The 18197-nt window shown below is 42.6% G+C and overlaps 1 protein-coding gene across 1 annotated transcript in view; it reads right to left on the minus strand.

Moving 5' to 3' along the window:
* The window catches only part of LOC105380892, a 28421-nt gene that overhangs the window by 1678 nt on the left and 8546 nt on the right, over window positions 1-18197 (minus strand). Inside the window, exons 7-24 of the mRNA XM_048627475.1 lie at window positions 17118-17390; window positions 16595-16802; window positions 15888-16222; window positions 15308-15488; window positions 13825-14773; window positions 13308-13485; window positions 12731-12888; window positions 10515-10640; window positions 9947-10044; window positions 9418-9532; window positions 9310-9323; window positions 8934-9136; window positions 8383-8451; window positions 7577-7646; window positions 6563-6696; window positions 5277-5401; window positions 4401-4529; window positions 141-228 (exon numbers count right to left, since the gene is read on the minus strand). Of these exons, the coding sequence (XP_048483432.1) occupies window positions 141-228; window positions 4401-4529; window positions 5277-5401; window positions 6563-6696; window positions 7577-7646; window positions 8383-8451; window positions 8934-9136; window positions 9310-9323; window positions 9418-9532; window positions 9947-10044; window positions 10515-10640; window positions 12731-12888; window positions 13308-13485; window positions 13825-14773; window positions 15308-15488; window positions 15888-16222; window positions 16595-16802; window positions 17118-17390 (3453 nt within the window). The remainder of the gene's footprint in view (window positions 1-140; window positions 229-4400; window positions 4530-5276; window positions 5402-6562; window positions 6697-7576; window positions 7647-8382; window positions 8452-8933; window positions 9137-9309; window positions 9324-9417; window positions 9533-9946; window positions 10045-10514; window positions 10641-12730; window positions 12889-13307; window positions 13486-13824; window positions 14774-15307; window positions 15489-15887; window positions 16223-16594; window positions 16803-17117; window positions 17391-18197) is intronic.

Genomic DNA, 18197 nt, shown 5'->3' on the forward strand with positions numbered 1-18197 from the left:
TTCTTGCTTGATGCTTCAATTTGATTGTGTGCAACAGGCAAGTAACTTGCGTCATGTAAATGGCGCTTAACCCCCCAGGACCTTGACATTGCATAGTAGGGGAATATTATATTTACTGATGATGATTAGATGATACGTACGTCCTTTGCTGGTCCACACGTCGGTGACGTCACGCCGCGGCCGCGAGCGCCCACCGTCGGAGCCCGAGTCCGAGCCACTCCAACTGTCCTGTACGAGAAAAATATACTGTTAGATAAAGGCGATGTAAAGGTGTTAAAAATGCAAAAATTAGGTACTATTATTGTGTTGTAAAAAATTCCAGCATTAAAATAGAATAAAAGCAAAAATTAAATTCAAAAATAGAGTACCTACAAGATTTGCGACGCCAATCATACAAGAAATCACAAGTTTTGAAACTGACAACTTATATTGAACGCACAAGAAGAATAGCAGTAACTTTAAGAAACAAAGGAAACGAACATAACAAAACAAACCCTGCAAAGTTAAATGAACGAAATATAGCACAACAAACATTACCCAAGGCAAATTGAAACCAGACGAGAAAAACCAAATCAGATTAAATCTAAATATGCCAAGATAAAACGAAATTAAGAAAACACAAAGAACAACGAATCTAAACCAAAAATTTGATAAAACTTCATTAATGCCATACAAGCGACCACTCTCTCAGCACAAGCTTGCTTGTATTGGGGTCCACTAGGCCAGCTTGGTGAACCAGGTCTAAAACCCTTCCGTCAACCCGTGCCCTAGCAATGGGGACCTGATGGGTCGTGATGATGCATGGAATAGGCCCACAATTTGTATGGACAAACTTATCGGGCGCTATCTGTAGCTGCCTCGTGTTGATGTCTACTGCAGGGAGCTGTGCGGGCGCTATCTGTAGCTGCCTCGTATTGATATAAATATAAAATAAATAAATATGTGGGGACATCTCACACACGGCCATCCGACCCCAAGCTAGGCAGAACCTGTGTTATGGGTGTCGGACAGCTGATATATCTACACAAATACATAGATAGATAGATACTAAATATAAATATCAACACCCAAGACCCGAGAACAAATATCTGTGTTTAAACAAATATCTGCCCCAGCCGGGAATCGAACCCGGGACCTTCGGCATAGCAATCAGAGCCACTAACCACTACGCTGGTGTAAGGGTTCTAAACATCCGAATGAATCAATTGCCAACCTCACCTGCCCGTGGTGCACCCTGCTAAATAACAGACGAGGCTCTGGCGACCGGATGATGGCGGTATAACCATCCAAAAACAACTACACTAAATCCCATAGGCCGGCGATGGGCAGCAGCGTCACCGGTACGAAAAGTGTAGCCCTGCGATCACCAACCCGCATTGCCAAGCGTGGTGATTATGGCAAAATCCTCCATGGAGTCACACCCAAAGCCCCGGCCCCCAGTTCCCGGCAGCCCTACTATTCCTGACTACGGCAGCGGTCTAGGTACTCGTAACGGTAGGGCAGGGGGTGCGAAGAATCCCCGGGTTACGAATGGCTGCCATCAACGACTACAACTGGCGACATACAACGCACGGACACTGAGAGAGGACGAGAAGATGGTAGAACTCGAGGTAGAGCTTAGCAAAATAAAATGGGACATCTTAGGGCTATCAGAAGTCCGTAGAGAGGGCGAGGACACGATGACCCTGGAGTCCGGCCACATGCTCTACCATCGCGAGGGCGACCAACTGTCCCAAGGTGGCGTAGGATTCCTCGTCAACAAGACCCTTGTCAACAACGTAGTGGAGATCAGCAGTGTGTCGAATCGGGTAGCGTACCTAGTACTAAAACTAACCGAGAGGTATTTCTTGAAGGTCGTACAGGTATATGCACCAACCTCGGCATACTCTGACACAGAAGTCGAAGCAGTATACGAAGATATCTCTAGAGCTATCAAGTGTACTGCTAAGACCCAATACACCGTTGTGATGGGGGACTTCAACGCCAAAGTGGGAGTACAAGAATGCGACGAATCGAGGGTAGGAGCTTTGGTAGCAGAAACCAGAGAGGGCAAATGCTTGTTGACTTCCTCGAAAGGGAGGGGCTGTACTTGATGAATTCTTTCTTTGAGAAACAGTCCCAGAGGAAGTGGACATGGGCAAGCCCCGATGGTAGGACGAAAAACGAAATCGACTTCATTATGACTGACAAGCGCCACATATTCAGAGATGTCTCAGTGATCAATAGGTTTAAAACTGGGAGTGATCACCGACTTCTCCGAGGTACTCTGAATATTAACTTCAAGCTGGAGAGGAGACGTCTGGTGAAGTCGACCCTTCGTCCCACACTGCACCAAATTAGAGCTGGCAACACCAGCTTCCAGAGAGAACTACAGATCCGATTCGAATCGCTGGAAACCACTACGGATATTGACGCGGATACAATCCAAATAGTGAAGGCTCTTCGTGAGGTGGGCCACAGACATTTTAGCGTGAGAAGCAAAAGCAAGGAGTCTAAACTTTCAAGCGAGACACTCGAGCTTATGAGGCAGAGACGCGAATTTCCGTCGGCAGGTGACACTTCGTCAGAACTACGGGTGCTCAACAAGCGTATAAAGAAGCTGATACGAAGAGATCTCCGTCGCTCCAACACACGCGCCATAGAAGCAGCAATTGAGCAAAATCGGGGGTCAAAAGTCTTCGTTCAGCAACTTGGGAGAAGCCACTTGACGAAGTTGAGGACTGCAGATGGTAATATCGTTGCCTCTAAGCCGGAGGTTCTTGCCGAAATCGAAGGTTTTTACGGACAACTTTATGCTTCACACGCGCAGAAGTGTGTGGCGCAGCTCACCGATTCCAGAGCGCCACTAATACGCCACTACACTGACGACATCCCTGACGTCGACATAGGCGAGATTAGGATAGCCCTTGAGCAGCTTAAAAACAACAAGGCTCCGGGTGAAGACGGAATTACTACAGAGCTTCTGAAAGCTGGAGGTATTGCAATCCTCGAACAGCTCCAGAGGCTCTTCAATTCGGTTCTTCACAATGGCATTACACCGGAGGCATGGTCTGAGAGCGTCGTGGTATTGTTCTTTAAGAAGGGTGACAAAACCCTTCTGAAGAACTATAGACCGATCTCGCTTTTAAGCCATGTATACAAGCTGTTCTCAAGGGTTATCACGAACCGTCTTGCCCAAAAGTTAGACGAGTTACAGCCCCCAGAGCAGGCTGGGTTTCGAAAAGGCTTTAGTACAATAGACCACATCCACACAGTAAGGCAGATTATACAGAAGACCGAAGAGTATAATCAGCCTCTGTGTCTAGCCTTTGTGGACTATGAAAAAGCCTTCGATTCCATCGAGACCTGGGCAGTTTTGGAATCCTTGCAGCGATGCCAAATCGATTGGCGCTATATCGAGGTGTTGAGATGTCTGTACAATGCCGCTACTATGACTGTCCAAGTACAGGACCACAAGACAAGACCTATCCAACTGCAACGTGGAGTGAGACAGGGGGATGTAATATCTCCGAAACTGTTCACCAATGCATTGGAAGATGTCTTTAAGACGTTGGACTGGAAAGGACATGGCATATGTATAAATGGCGAGTACATGTCACACCTCCGCTTCGCGGACGACATCGTTATTATGGCAGAATCTCTGCAGGAACTCAGCTGGATGCTAAGTGGCCTAAATGCTGCTTCCCGACGTGTAGGCCTCAGAATGAACTTGGACAAGACGAAAGTCATGTACAATGCTTACATCAAACCGGAGCCGGTCGCCGTTGGTGAGGCAACACTCGAAGTTGTGCAAGAATATGTCTAGGCAGAAGCAACTTCGACAAGGAGGCTGCAAGGCGCATCCAACTGGGTTGGGCTGCATTCGGGAAACTTCGTCACATATTCTCCTCGGCCATTCCTCAGAGCCTGAAGACAAAAGTCTTCAACCAGTGCGTCCTGCCAGTGATGACGTATGGTGCAGAGACGTGGACACTGACGGTAGGACTGGTCCACCGATTTAAAGTCGCTCAGCGTGCTATGGAGAGAGCTATGCTTGGGGTTTCTCTGATGGATCGTATCAGAAATGAGGTTATCCGTCAAAGGACTAAGGTTACCGACATAGCTGTCAAAATATGCAAGCTGAAGTGGCAGTGGGCTGGTCATATCTGCCGAAGAACCGATAACCGTTGGGGTAGACGAGTTCTCGAGTGGAGACCACGAACAGGCAAACGCAGCGTGGGACGCCCTCCTGCCCGCTGGACTGACGACCTTAGGCGGGTGGCGGGTAGTGGTTGGATGAGGAAGGCCGAGGACCGAGTGTTGTGGCGCTCCTTGGGAGAGGCCTATGTCCAGCAGTGGATGATTATTGGCTGATGATGAACCACTACGCCATTCGGCCGTCAAACTATCTATACAGGGACCTGTGCGGGCTCAGCCCCGGGCAGCGCTCGCAGCGCTCGCTCGATGTGCCGCAGCCGCAGCGAGCGCTCGCCGAGTAGCGCTCGGGCGCGGTGTAGGGCGATCTCCAGCTCCGCCGTGTCGCGGGATTCCTGGGGGGAATGAGGGTTATGGCTAGAACATTATGTGTGAAGCAAAATAGATAATGTATATTTCATAGAAGATTCGGGGGCGGTGGATGAAATTCAAACAAAACGAGTAACAATGAACCAAATCTAATCCATCATATAAAGTCCAATAAAAATAAAAACAAATGCCTGGATCCAGAAGATGAATCTTCATTACTAGTTTGATGGCAGTTAGATAGCAGGACGGCGAAAGATTCTGTGTGAAGCAAAATAGATATGTAAATATCTATTTTCATAGAAAAATCGGGGGAACAAGTTAGGATAAAACGATTAAAATAATGAAATCAAAATCGAATCCACTATAATGACTTCCAATAAACAGATGTTGGATCCAGAAGATGAATCTTCATTACTAGTTTGAGGGCAGTTAGACAGCAGGACGGCATATTCGAGAACAAACAAAGCTATCGACTAGAACAAACCCTATTACATAGACAAAATAACACCACATTTGTAAGTATATCATATCATCATATCTGAATATAATGTATATAAATTATAAGTTATAAAAAACTAGTGTGTGTGCGCGTGTATGTGTACCGCGCCACCCATCAGGCGGCGGCGACGCGGCGCGAAAAATGCTTCTGTTTACGGCAGCACATGCTGAGTATGGCACCTTTTGCTGAAAGTTAGTTTTTTATAATAATAATTCTATTAGTGTTTTTTTGTATCTGTTCAAACTAAACTTATTATCTATTTAAATTATATTACCGTGTCTCTCAGCAGGCGGCGGCGGCGGCGCAGCGCGGACCGGCAGCGCCTCATGCCCTCCCTTTCTATGAGCGCGCGGTGACGAACGAACTCGATCTCCGCCACGTCCGCTGCGGCTATGCCGTCTGGAAGCGGGAAATTATATATGTACAAGTGAATGATCCGGCTCGAAGGACCAAAAAAATTTAGGGGCAGTAATTGGTATGTGGGGTTGATGGACTTTAAAGAGTGTTCGGGGCCCAGTGTCCTGCTGATGTGGTATCCTAGTATTCCTAGTGTCCTATCGAGGGAGTCCTGGGGTTCCAGTAAATGAGAGAGTGGACTATATTTTTATGATGGTGTATTCTGGTTCACAGTAAGAGCCGCGTTACAATATTTCGGATACATGTGTTCTGTCTATCCAAAAGGTAAGAGAGCGAATTTTGAAGGGTTTTGAGTGAAGTTATACAAATGAATGAAAGTTACAATGAGATACAAATTGAATGAAGTAAATAGTTGAATGAATGATTATTATGATGACGCGGTGCTCGAACAAAGAGTGATAAAGAAAACCACCCGGATTGCTGTTAAATTACTGAATCTAATAATAACTAAAATGTTGCGTGTGTAAGTAAATGATGACGGTGCGACATAGTTGAGAAATGTACGTTGCTCGTACACAATCTAAAGTGGTTCATCTTTCTTATAACATGTTTCTTAGACTTACGCTGAGTAGCAGAAGGGGACTTTAAGCTAATGTCGATAAATGTATTAGCCGCCTGGCTTTGACACGCGCTTTTGCTTATCAGCGGGGAAAAGTTAGCGCTTATTAGTTTCGTGGAACCAATAAAGTGTATTGTATATTGTTTACTTACCAAACTCCCCAAAAGGGTATCTCAGGCTATACGGCGGCGGCTGGCTGCCTAAATCCGGGAATTGGTCGTCCAAATCATCCAGTTTGCGGAGTTGTTGGCGCAACGCTTCTAGTGGACTGGACCTTATTATATCAGCCAAAAATCGGCCAAATATACAAAAAATAGGCCTCTTCTTAGAAGCATCATAACACTCTGTATTCGGTCTCCGAATAGTAGAAATGAGTTACAAGTCGTATCATGTGATGAAAGAAAACCAATCTGCGCATTTAGGCCGTATACTGTATACGGTATACAGAAAAGAAACTGGTAATTTATAGGTAAGTGCTTATTGTTTAGCACGCGTTTACCAGCGGTGGTTCGGCAAAGTATGTACCAGTTAGCGCTAATTAGTTTCTTGGTGCCAATAAAGAGTATTGTATATAGTCTACTTACCAAACTCCCCAAACGGGTATCTCAAGCTATACGGCGGCTGGCTGCCTAAGTCCGGGAACTGATCGTCCAAATCATCCAGTTTGCGGAGTTGTTGCCGCAGCGCCTCTAGTGGACTCGACCAGCCGTCGCTGCGTCTAAGGAGATGAGACTTTGTTAGTGAGGTGACGAAGATGGGTTTTGATTGAGTATTTGTGAAGATAATTTAGTAAACTCGCCCGTGTTACATCTGAAGTTGAGAGGGCTTTTAGGGGCTAAGGCTGTTGTTAATAGCATGCGGATTTCATCACGCACGCGGGATGGCACGCCATTTTCTCGCGTGTCGCGTGCATATTCCACGCGTTACAATGAATACTTGTATGAACGCGTGCCAGGTAATCCCGCGTGCTGAAAACTTCGTCTTCAGGCAACATAAGTCTACTGCTGCTGCATAGTTATCTCCTGTTCGCACCATGCTATAAGTGTTCTGCCACAAAAACTAGTGTTGTTTTAGCTGACTAATTCATGCGATCTTAATTTTACTTCTATGGTGTTTAAAGACTATTTACGTCGCTGCAAAATATATTTATAGTTTCTAAATTTACTATGTATTATTTATAAGAAGGATATACAGTAATCTAGTAATCAGTGGTATATTTTGCATTTGTGGCAAACTGACGTAAAGTTTTGGATTATGTAGTGCAGTTACTATTTTTACATGTAGATGGCGCCATGAGACAAATTATTGTTAATTTACTACAACATTCTTGAAAAGAAACAAATATAAATCGGACCTTTAGATAAGAATGGAAATTAAAACTGTTGAAGGTTTAAAAGAACCGGTATAGGGTGCCATTAGCATCACTTTGTATGTCTTGTGACGAATCTCATGCACAAAATTCTCGGTAAAAATAACATTGTATTCTAAGATTCTGTCCACTTTTTTCAGTCATTACTTGTGAAATATTTTATTAATCTATTTACTTTTTTATGTCTCGTAGCGCCACCTACCGCCCACAACTAAGACATCTAACTTACTTGGGCGAGTAATTGAGGCGAGACGTGGACGCGGACTTGAGGCGCGTGAAGCAACGCCTGCGCCCCGGCCCTACGGACAAACACACTGGCAGTCCCACACTGTGTAAGGGGTATCTTTGATGAACAATACGGGCTAGATGTAGTGTCATATGCGGTAAGCTAGTCAGTGTTAAAACCTCCCGAAATTTAATACTAAATAACAAATAAATATCGGTTTTAATAAATATGGCTAAGAATACAACATTACATGTCACCCCGAGTTTTCTTAGCTACATCCCAAAAAAAACAAAAATCATTTCAGCCGTTTGCGAGCTACCACACGTTAAACTTACCTACAAAAACCCTCTTTTTCTGTCAGGGGTTAAAAACAGAGCTGTTCTCATTTTGTTTACAGTCAAACCGAGATAAAAGTTTTCAGTTCAATCTAATGAAACTATTATACCGATTAATAAGGTCACAAATCTTCTAAACAAACTCATTCAAAATAGGAGCTTACCTTGGAAAATTAGATGTTATTTGTCGTAACGTTTCTTTTGCACTGACACTCCATCTAGTTCGTATTGTCTATCAAAGACGTGTACTTATATACAACTGAGCACTTAACTTATTTTACACTATACTGTAATAGCACCGGGTGATACCGCTAATCTGCAACATATAGGGGTCAGGGTTAGTCTTTTTAGACCCGTGTTGGTGGGAAATACTGTTGTTATAGCTATTTAAGGCTGTGCATTTCATTTCACATGTCTGTTATTTGTGTAATGCAATGAGTGGTAGTGAAATATTATGTCGTAGTGATGACTTACCATTAGCGGTATCTCTTGGTTTCTCATCGGCCGTAGTCGCGTCAGAGGAGTCTTGGAAGTCAGTCGTCACTGAAACAAAAAGGTTAACTTTATTATCTTTACTGGAGACTAATTTCATTTTGAAGTACCTACTAAGTATATCTTCTTCTGAGCTACCTTCTGAACGGAGAAAACTGTGTTATTTTACTATTCTATTCTACCACAGAGTGAACTAACTCACTATCCTATGGCCTATGTCCAGAAAAGAACAATGGGGAGGAAAACGCAAAGCTAATTCCAGATGTCGCCACTGTCGAGTAAACCCGATTCCCCAGTTCTAATTGGTTGGTTCAGTCGCCATTTTTTCTCGCCAATAATGTAATTGGTCAGAACCTGAAAAGCCCACTCGATAGTGCTGCCAAAGTTTCACTTGGTTTGCTTCCTCATTACGTGCTTATTATCATCATCATCAGCCTATAGCAGTCCACTGCTGGACGTAGGCCTCTCCCAAAGCACGCCACCGGATGCGATCTTTAGCTTTACGTGCGTGCTTATGATGAAGCAAAACTCACCAATACTATTAGTATTCTCCTTCTCTCTCTCTTTCTCTCTCTGCTTCTCTCTCTCCTTCTCTCTCTCCCGGCTTCTTCGCGGGGGCTCCTTGAACACCACCGTGGCGCGCCGCCGGCCCTCCGTGTTGGACGACTCGGGGGATATTACACTCTGTGTGGAGGGAATAGAGGTGGTATTAGTTTGGTATATAAGGAGGGTTAAGCTGGGTCCACATTTGTATCATTTCGCTGTATCAGATTTCCGTTGCGTAGCGTAAAAATGGACCCTGCTTTATATAGTTTTTAGAGTTTATTACTGTTATTGAAGTACATAATACGAGTATAATTCCACACAAATAAAAAACGAATTATATCGAGTATATGTATTATATAGGACAGCCCACAATTATCCTACACAATGCGTACACAATTAAACAATGTTTCGACTAGTAATAAATCTTTCTATCATGATCATGATAAGTCATACGAGTCCAAGAACACTTACCGGTGGATTATTATTAGCCCTCGGGTCGGAGGCTGCGGAGTTGTCATTGTGTGCGGGCGCACTGCCGGTCACCTGGGTAGGCGAGCTCACCGGTTGTGCGTTTAGCTCTTTGCATCTGGAATGTTAGCGATGATAACTGATGAGTCTCAATAAATGTGTAGATAGCTACTAACAAGCATGCAATAAGAGGCTGGGTGAGGAAGGCCGAGGAGATTGTTTTGTATCGCTCTTAGGGAAAGGTTTTTCATGAAAGATTATCATCCACCAGTATGCAGCAATACACAAGGCGGAAAGTGTGATACATGACTATACATAAAATATAAGTGCGAGCCTCAACTAAGGCAACTAATTGGAAAATTTTACGTCGTATCATATGTCAATCAAACAAACCGCATATCCAGAAGCATTGACGGTTCGTCAGTTTGACAAGGTTCAAATGTGTATAGCTACTTATACAGCTGACTGTACGTTACGTCGGAGTCGTCGTTGTTTTACAAAAACATGTTAATTTTCATGTTTTATACGTTACCTGTCGAGCGAGGTGTTGGCCTTGTGTGAAGACTTGTCTGTCTCGGAGCCGGTGGCCAGACTCAGTTCTCGACGTTTGTTGCGACGCTCGATCGATGACTGAAACCACAAACGTTTATAGGTTTAGAGTTAGGCTACTATAATATCAGCCAATAATCACCATAGTAAAAACTGTTTAGCTGAACATAGTAATAAATCCCCGCTTTGGGATTTATTAATATATTCCGCACAACAACATAACTATTTTCCGTTCTAGTGTCATGTTTCACACTGTATAACAATATTTATAGCCTAGCTCCCGACTAAATTGGAGCAGAAAACCTGGATGTTGCAAAAGCTGAGATAAGTATATCTGATGATGAATCTAACTTGACGTCATCTATCCATCTATCATGGCGAGCTGATTTTCCGCATTGAGCCTCTAAGGTGCGCCATTATGCGTTAAATACCTATGGGGTGACTAGCTAAGCCACCTAAGCTCACGCCAAAAAGCCAGTAGACGACCTAGGTTACTTTATTATGACTTCCCGGAGAGACCCCGAAGACCCGAGGGTTATTAATCGTAGTACCTTGACATCATGTTTCAGCCTGGTGTACTTCTGCTTGAGTGTGGAGTACTTGTGCTCCAGCGAGGGGTCGCGGCGTCTTCGAACTTCTTCCAGGTGACACGCGTGTTGCGCTCTGAGGCGGTCCACCTGCGGACGAGATAGAGAATATAAGTGTTAGGTATATGGGAAATAAGGTCCATAAACTTATTTATAAGCTATATGGAAATGGGAACGTTTGACACTCCTAGTGACACGAAAGTGGCACTCTAACTGAGGAACAGATATCTACGCTAAAATTGTAACAATACAGTGTAAAAAAAGTGTAAGCCGAAAGTGGGTGACTCAAAGGGTAACTGAATAACTTTTGTCTTACCAATCATAGCGTTTTAATAACGGCCTCATGAAATATGGACACACCCATAAGTGAATTATGAGCCCTGCTGCCGCTACACGGGTTCGTTATCGACTTAGATAAACTTCACTATATCATGTTTCACCATACTGTGGTTAAACGGGCATTAAACCCCATGTAGCGGCCGCTGTATTATATCCTAAGTCATAAGCAGTGGCGGCTGGTGCCTCAGATACCCGGTGGTGCACTTTATGGGTGAAGTAAATTTTGGAAGAAAAATAGATTATTACAATTAGACCTAAAAAAATATAAGTATATTTTACCTTATTTATATTTTAAATCAATTCTGCGTTCCTTTTTTGACGCGAAATTGCTTCTCCACCGAAACGAAAACAACACACGGAAAGCAAAATAAAGCATTTATCTCTCACATCCACATAACCATTTCTTTATATTGTACATTTCACTTTTGAAAATACACTTATAAGTTTTATTTGTTGTTTTGCACTCCTGTTTTAAGATGAGAAAAGGCCGAGGCGGCCCAGATTTAATGTCCAGTCTATTTTGAAATGACCCATTGCTTTTTATGGGGTCAATATTGTATTTTGCACTCATTTTCACTCACACACACACATACACACTCACGAAATCTTTACTACTTTCTTAGTTAATAAATAATTAGAGTAACAAATTAATTACGTATTCGCGCGCGAAAGGTGAAACTGACAATCACATGACATGACAAGTGCATCGTTCGTAGGTCACGCCACCGGTCAAGGCCGCCGCCCGCGCCTCCCGAGTCCCGTGGCGTCATTCGTATTATTTCGGCAATTTCCGGTCGCGTGCGGCGCACGAATTTATCCTAGAACTGCATACAGTTTGTACTGAGCATCTTCCGTCTCACGCGCCGGGCGATTTCCATCCTGTTTCATACTACATGTAGGAGCTCGCTCCGTGCGACAATCCGAGCGCACGAGGCCTTTTTTGTTCAAGCAAAAATAAGATCTAATTCTTTCGCAGTAGAAATCAAATAGGCCAGCTCGATTTAATTTAACTCGTAACGATAATCAGATTTATGTAATTTCTGTTTAGGGTAGGTATTACGGTTGTTATATTGGTATTTTTTGTGAAGTGTTTTTTGACACGTACCTAGTATGGTATAGGAAGAAGGTAGGTACATATTTAGAAGGTTTTTAAATGGTAGTGCGTTGCACGGGCGCACTTAAGGTGCAGCCGCCACTGGTCATAAGACTCTTTCTACATACAACTGACCTCAGCCCTGTAGTCGTGTCTGTAGGTACTCGTGTTGTCCTGTTGTTGTCGGAGTCTCTGTACGGGACTTCTCTTGTTGCAGCGAGGCTCTAGTACTATACATACAACTGACCTCAGCCCTGTAGTCGTGTCTGTACTCGTGTTGTCCTGTTGTTGTCGGAGTCTCTGTACGGGACTTCTCTTGTTGCAGCGAGGCTCTAGTACTATACATACAACTGACCTCAGCCCTGTAGTCGTGTCTGTACTCGTGTTGTCCTGTTGTTGTCGGAGTCTCTGTACGGGACTTCTCTTGTTGCAGCGAGGCTCTAGTACTATACATACAACTGACCTCAGCCCTGTAGTCGTGTCTGTACTCGTGTTGTCCTGTTGTTGTCGGAGTCTCTGTACGGGACTTCTCTTGTTGCAGCGAGGCTCTAGTACTATACATACAATACAATACCATACAATACAAAACACTTTATTTGCACCAAGAACAAAAATTACAAAAAAAAACAAAACTTAAAAATAAAACAATACAAAGAGGCGGCCTTATTGCTTATAGCAATCTCTACCAGACAACCTTTGGATGGAAGAGAGTAAGTCTAAATGATTGTGAGGAGAACTGACAACTGACCTCAGCCCTGTAGTCGTGTCGCAACTCGGTGAGAGTGTTCTCCTGTTGTTGTCGGAGTCTCTGTACGGCGGCGCGATGGCTCTCCGCTAGCCGGGACTTCTCTTGTTGGAAGAACGCTTGTAACTGGTTGTGGAGGTCGGATAGGGCGCGTTCGTTGTCTGTTGGGGTTTGAATATAAACGGTAATACAATTATGAGTTATATTAAGTTGTTACATATGTTATAGGATAAGTAAAGCATCGACAATGGAAGAGAGTTTATGTAATTAGGTTTTTGAATGCAACATTTCAGCTTCCGGTATACCCTGGTCAGCAAGGCTAATCTGACTTGCTTTTCCGTTCATCACGTTGAAAAATACCTATAGTCCAACTCGAATGCTTGTCAGCAACATGGTAAGAAGACACTATAAAATATAAATATAGCACATAAAGTAGCCTATTTCATGCCAAGGCCAAATCTGTATCTGTTTATGATATGATTTCAAAGATCAAAAAACACACTTTTCCGTCAATAATCCTGAATAGATGTCTCTGTCTATATCTTTGTCATAGTTCCACACTGTAAAAGTATTCCCTTACCCAGCTCCAACTCTCTCTGTTGCTCAAGCAGCGTCCTCGCGTGTTCATCTCTCAACTCTGTCATCTTCTGTTGCAGTTCTCTCTCCGCTCTCTCTATCTCTCTCTTGCGTCTCTCTTCTCTCTCTAACTCGGCTTGGCGTAAAATTTGTTGGTGTTTTTGTTCCCCTTCGGTTAAGGCCTGCGGAATAATTTTATGTTAGTTGCAGATCCAATTTAATTAGATTTGGTAGGCTGATAGTGAAGGCAGAGAGAAGTTTTTAATGCCTTCCGGGGTAGGCAAATTATGTTAAAACTGTAGAAATTCTATTGACACTCTATTTTATATTAATCTAAGCAACTCATCAACCCAAATCGGTAAAAATCTAAGCAACTCAACAACCCAAATCGGGAACTAACAAACACAAAATCAATAGCATTTTGTTGGTACCAAAATTTCTTCTAACTCAGCAAAATGCTTGAAGGGGTATAAAATAGTACATAGTAGTAGTAGTAGTAGTAGTAGTAGTAGTCCACATACCTCTTCAAGTTCTCTTCTATGTCTCTCAGCTTGCTCCATCAGTCTCATTCTCTTCTCCTCTCTAAACCTCTCCTCATTCTCTCTCATCTCTTCGAGCAACTCCGCCCGACTCTTTCTCTCCCTAATAGCGTTCTCTACTCTTATCTCTTCTAACTCTTTCTGCAAAACTAGATCCAGTCTTCGTCTCTCATCTAACTTATTACGTTCTATTACATCTGCCGGTGACTTCAACGGTTTTGAGAAGCTATTTTCTTCTTGCGCTTTCTCAAATTGGTACATTACTACTACGTTGTCTGTGCCTCGATTCAGGTTTTTCCCTTGTGATATGATCACTCCGTCTAACCTAGGACTAGATAACCCTTTGTTTATGTTAGTATTAGAGTCTGAAGTTTTGATTTGTGGTGACACGACAGCTTTGTTTAAACCGGGTTTGAATGTGGACCAAGGAGGTCTTTCTATGGCATCGAATTTTGGTGAACGAATTTCTGAAGTTATGCTAGGGTTAGGTGATATTTTAATGGTAGGACTGAAAACTTTTGGTTCAATGTTTTTGTGGTCTAGGCTTTCAGATCTGGAGTTATTTCTAGATTCGTCTCTCGGTGTGGTTTTCTTTGAGTCTTCTGATTCTGAAGACCTTAGTAGTGGCTTGACATGAAAGTCGAATTTCGGCACATTGATTTGCGGTATTTCTACTGGCTTTGGCGATTTTATTTGACTAGACGAGTGCGTGAGTGAATTGATTTCTGAGTTTTCTTTCTCTTGAGATTCTTTCGGGCTAACTTTATCTTTGGTTTCGTTAGGTTTATCAGGCAATAGATCCTTTGAGTCATCCATGTCGTTAAGGTCTAAATTGGCAAATTCTCTATCGGGAGAATCGATTGAAGTTTCGGATTCGATGCTTTCCATCAGGTTGATAGATATCTTGTTTACTTGCGGTATCATTGGGGATCTGAAATGAATAAAACACATGATTAATTAGGCAAAGAATCCATTCGCTTGCGGTTCGCATCGTCAAAAAAAGCGTCACCCGGACGCAGCAGGTCGGCGATCATTTAAAATAAATATATAAAATAAATATGTGGGGACATCTCACACACGGCCATCCGACCCCAAGCTAGGCAGAACCTGTGTTATGGGTGTCGGACAGCTGATATATCTACACAAATACATAGATAGATAGATACTAAATATAAATATCAACACCCAAGACCTGAGAACAAATATCTGTGTTTAAACAAATATCTGCCCCAGCCGGGAATCGAACCCGGGACCTTCGGCTCAGTAGTCAGGGTCACTAACCACTACGCCATTCGGTCGTCGAAGTTCTTCTTTCTAACAGCTTCTATCTGTATCACACTAACTTACCGTGGCCTCGGCTCCTTCTCTCCTATCTCTTCAGTCTCAGCAGGTCGGCTATTATGTGGAAGTTCTATAATCTTTTAATTATCTTTAAACAGCTTCTATCTCTTTCACACTAACTAACCTTGGTCTAGCCTCTTTCTCCCCTATCTCTTCTCCCTCCCCTCCCCTCCCCAGGTCGACATCCCCAGGTCTCAGTAGATCCGCTATCTTGTGGAAGTTCTTCTGGAAGAGGTCCTGCTTAATGTAGTCGGCTGCTGGGGGGCGCACGACGCGGCGACGCGGGGACGTGTTGGTTGAACCTTCTGGAATTAAAACAAATATTCGTGACATCACTTGTGAAAGTAGGTGTGATTTGCCTGTAAATTGTTTTCTTGCGTCTAAAATGCTATGAGTGATGATGAATTTTAAGTTAAAACCTTCTCAATTTTCCGCAGCTGATGATATTTACTTTGTAATGCAGGCATATTTCAAGTTTTTTCTTTCATTCCTAAAGAAAAGCTCAGTGTTAACCTCGTATTTACTCCCAGATGCAGGGTTTAACACTTGAGCGCGATATTTTTGCCGCAGAAATGGAACAAACGAGTTTTTATTTCGGCATAATGAAAAATAACGCGTGGAAATGACTAAACTCGTGTTGCAAGTCAAATTCTGGTTCGCGCAGGCTTAAAAGTGCAACTATAGTTACATCAAACCAAACTCACCCAAACTGTCTCCAGGCACACTCTTCACTGCTTCCCTCGGACTCAACACTTCCACCGAGCCCTGAGGTCTTGGTGGCAGCGGCGGCCGAGACACTATCGGAGCCAACACTATTGGCCCTTTGGACGAAATCATTGGCACACTAGTTGGGACATTGGACGGATGGCTTGAAGCAGGGATGTTGGTTGTAGTGTTGGACGAAAGGTTGGAGTGTGGTGGGTAAGAAAGGTTGGTGGGTGTGGCGCTTATGATTGAGCTTTGGTTGTCGTTGTGGTCGGAGGAACTGTTGGAGCCGGGGCTGATGGTTGGCTCCACTGTTGTGTGCTCTAGTTTGAATCTGGAAGGGGATATAATAAGGGTTTACTGTTTGTTGACGTAGAGGAAAGTAATTGATAAGACATCTAGAATCAGGTTGGTGTCAATCGCAAAATATCTTATACAGTCAGTGGCAAACTTGCAAGCAAGTGATTTGACGAACGATTTTATCACCATCGAGGTTTTTCGCCATATAAAACAGGTTTTATTTTTTTACTGTCTAACGTTAACTTGTGTATTTTATCCATAAAATCAGGTACTTACACCTCCATAAGGATTCAATCCATTAACATAGCAGTTCATTTTATTTAAATACAACTTTTATCCTTATTCCTTATTCCGCATCATTGTAAATAAATGAATAAGTAAAAATAAATCAAAATAATTATCTCACCTAACACTCTTCCTATCCTCTTCAAAGCTGATAGTCTGCCGCCGTCGACCGAGCGACAGGCTCTCCACTCTCCGGTGGTACACATCGATCTTCTCTCTCAATATCCCCTTGGGAGGGTCGCTCTTAGCCGAGTCTAGGGGCAGGCTCTTGTCTGTGTCGGGGCTGGGCAGGTCGGGCTTCTTGCCTTTTAGGAATAGGCTGCCTTTACCTGGAATGTTGATGTTATTTTGTTAGAACAATAAAGAAATATGGTAAATGTTGTTATCATGAATTAAACATAATTAACTATGTCATGTAAAGTAAAAGATATGATTTTGGTAGTAGAGCGAGTTTTGGAGATACACTGAAGGAATCGCAGAGGCATTGTCTATTATCAGAAGAGTAGAGGTCTATAACTTACATAAGTGTAACGGGTACTCAAACATAAGTAATGGACGAAAATAAGTAAATAAATTAAATATAATAATATAATTCAATTAAAATATTAATATATATTACAAAAAAAACTATAAATTGTACAAACCAGACAAAGGTAGTCCCATTTGTAGCACCCTCTCCCCCTTTCCAAACAGATTGAAACTCTCTTCCTCAGGGCTATTCAGCACATGATTCAACAACTTCAGGTCTATGATCTCGGACTGTTGTTTGAAGAACTTAGGCCGTTCTAACACCTGGACTTTCTCTCGACTAGTGCCGGCCTTGAATGAACTGTCCACGCTACGACGTAAGGGTGATATTCGAGTGTCGGATAGCTTTTTGTCCACTGTTCGAGATAGAGGCGCTAGTGGTGGACGACCTGGGGAGATAAAATAAGAAAATTCAGAGAAATAACAGGAAATTTGGTATAAAATTTAAGATTCTCACATAATTTACCTTGACTGTAATAAGCGGAATAATATCAAAGTATTCTTTATTACGCTCTTCAAAATATTCGAACATGGATTTTAGACAGGTGTCGCGTCGTCCTCAGTAACGAATTGCTACCTTCCGCCTGTTTAATACTTTGACAGGTCGTAACTACGATGTCCAGCAGTGAACTATATTTATTTATTTCTAAATTTATTGCACAATATACAGAAGTAATTATGTCAATCAGGTGGAATTAACCCTTTACTTCATACGAAGCCATAAATGGCTCTTGGACTTTAATATTTTATTCTACCCCAACTAAAAAAAATATTCAAAAAATGATATCGCTATGCTTTTAGTCACTTCTTTGTTTATATAAACATATTTTTTTTGTCCATGGTATGTGTCATCTGCAAATACAATCGCACCTTATCCCAGGTGCAATGCTTGCTTTCTGTGAATGTGATTTTTCTGAAACTTTGAAATTCTGCAAAAAATATAAATAGTACGTTGTTGGTAGTAAAAAAAATGTTTTCCTTTTGTGCATATCTTATATTTTCTGGAACTTGTCAATTAATTAATTACTATTACTTATATATATATATTATTTTCTCAATTATCTGAGAAAGCCATTTCTGGCTTCCTATGCATTCAGGCTATAATATTTATGCCAGAAATGGCTTCCTATGCACTCGTACATACTTACTAGATTTTTATCTTATCTTTCCAGAACAAGTACTTCGCTTTTTTATAC

This window comes from Plutella xylostella, chromosome 18 (assembly GCF_932276165.1).
Source record: "Plutella xylostella chromosome 18, ilPluXylo3.1, whole genome shotgun sequence".
Taxonomy (NCBI): domain Eukaryota; kingdom Metazoa; phylum Arthropoda; class Insecta; order Lepidoptera; family Plutellidae; genus Plutella; species Plutella xylostella.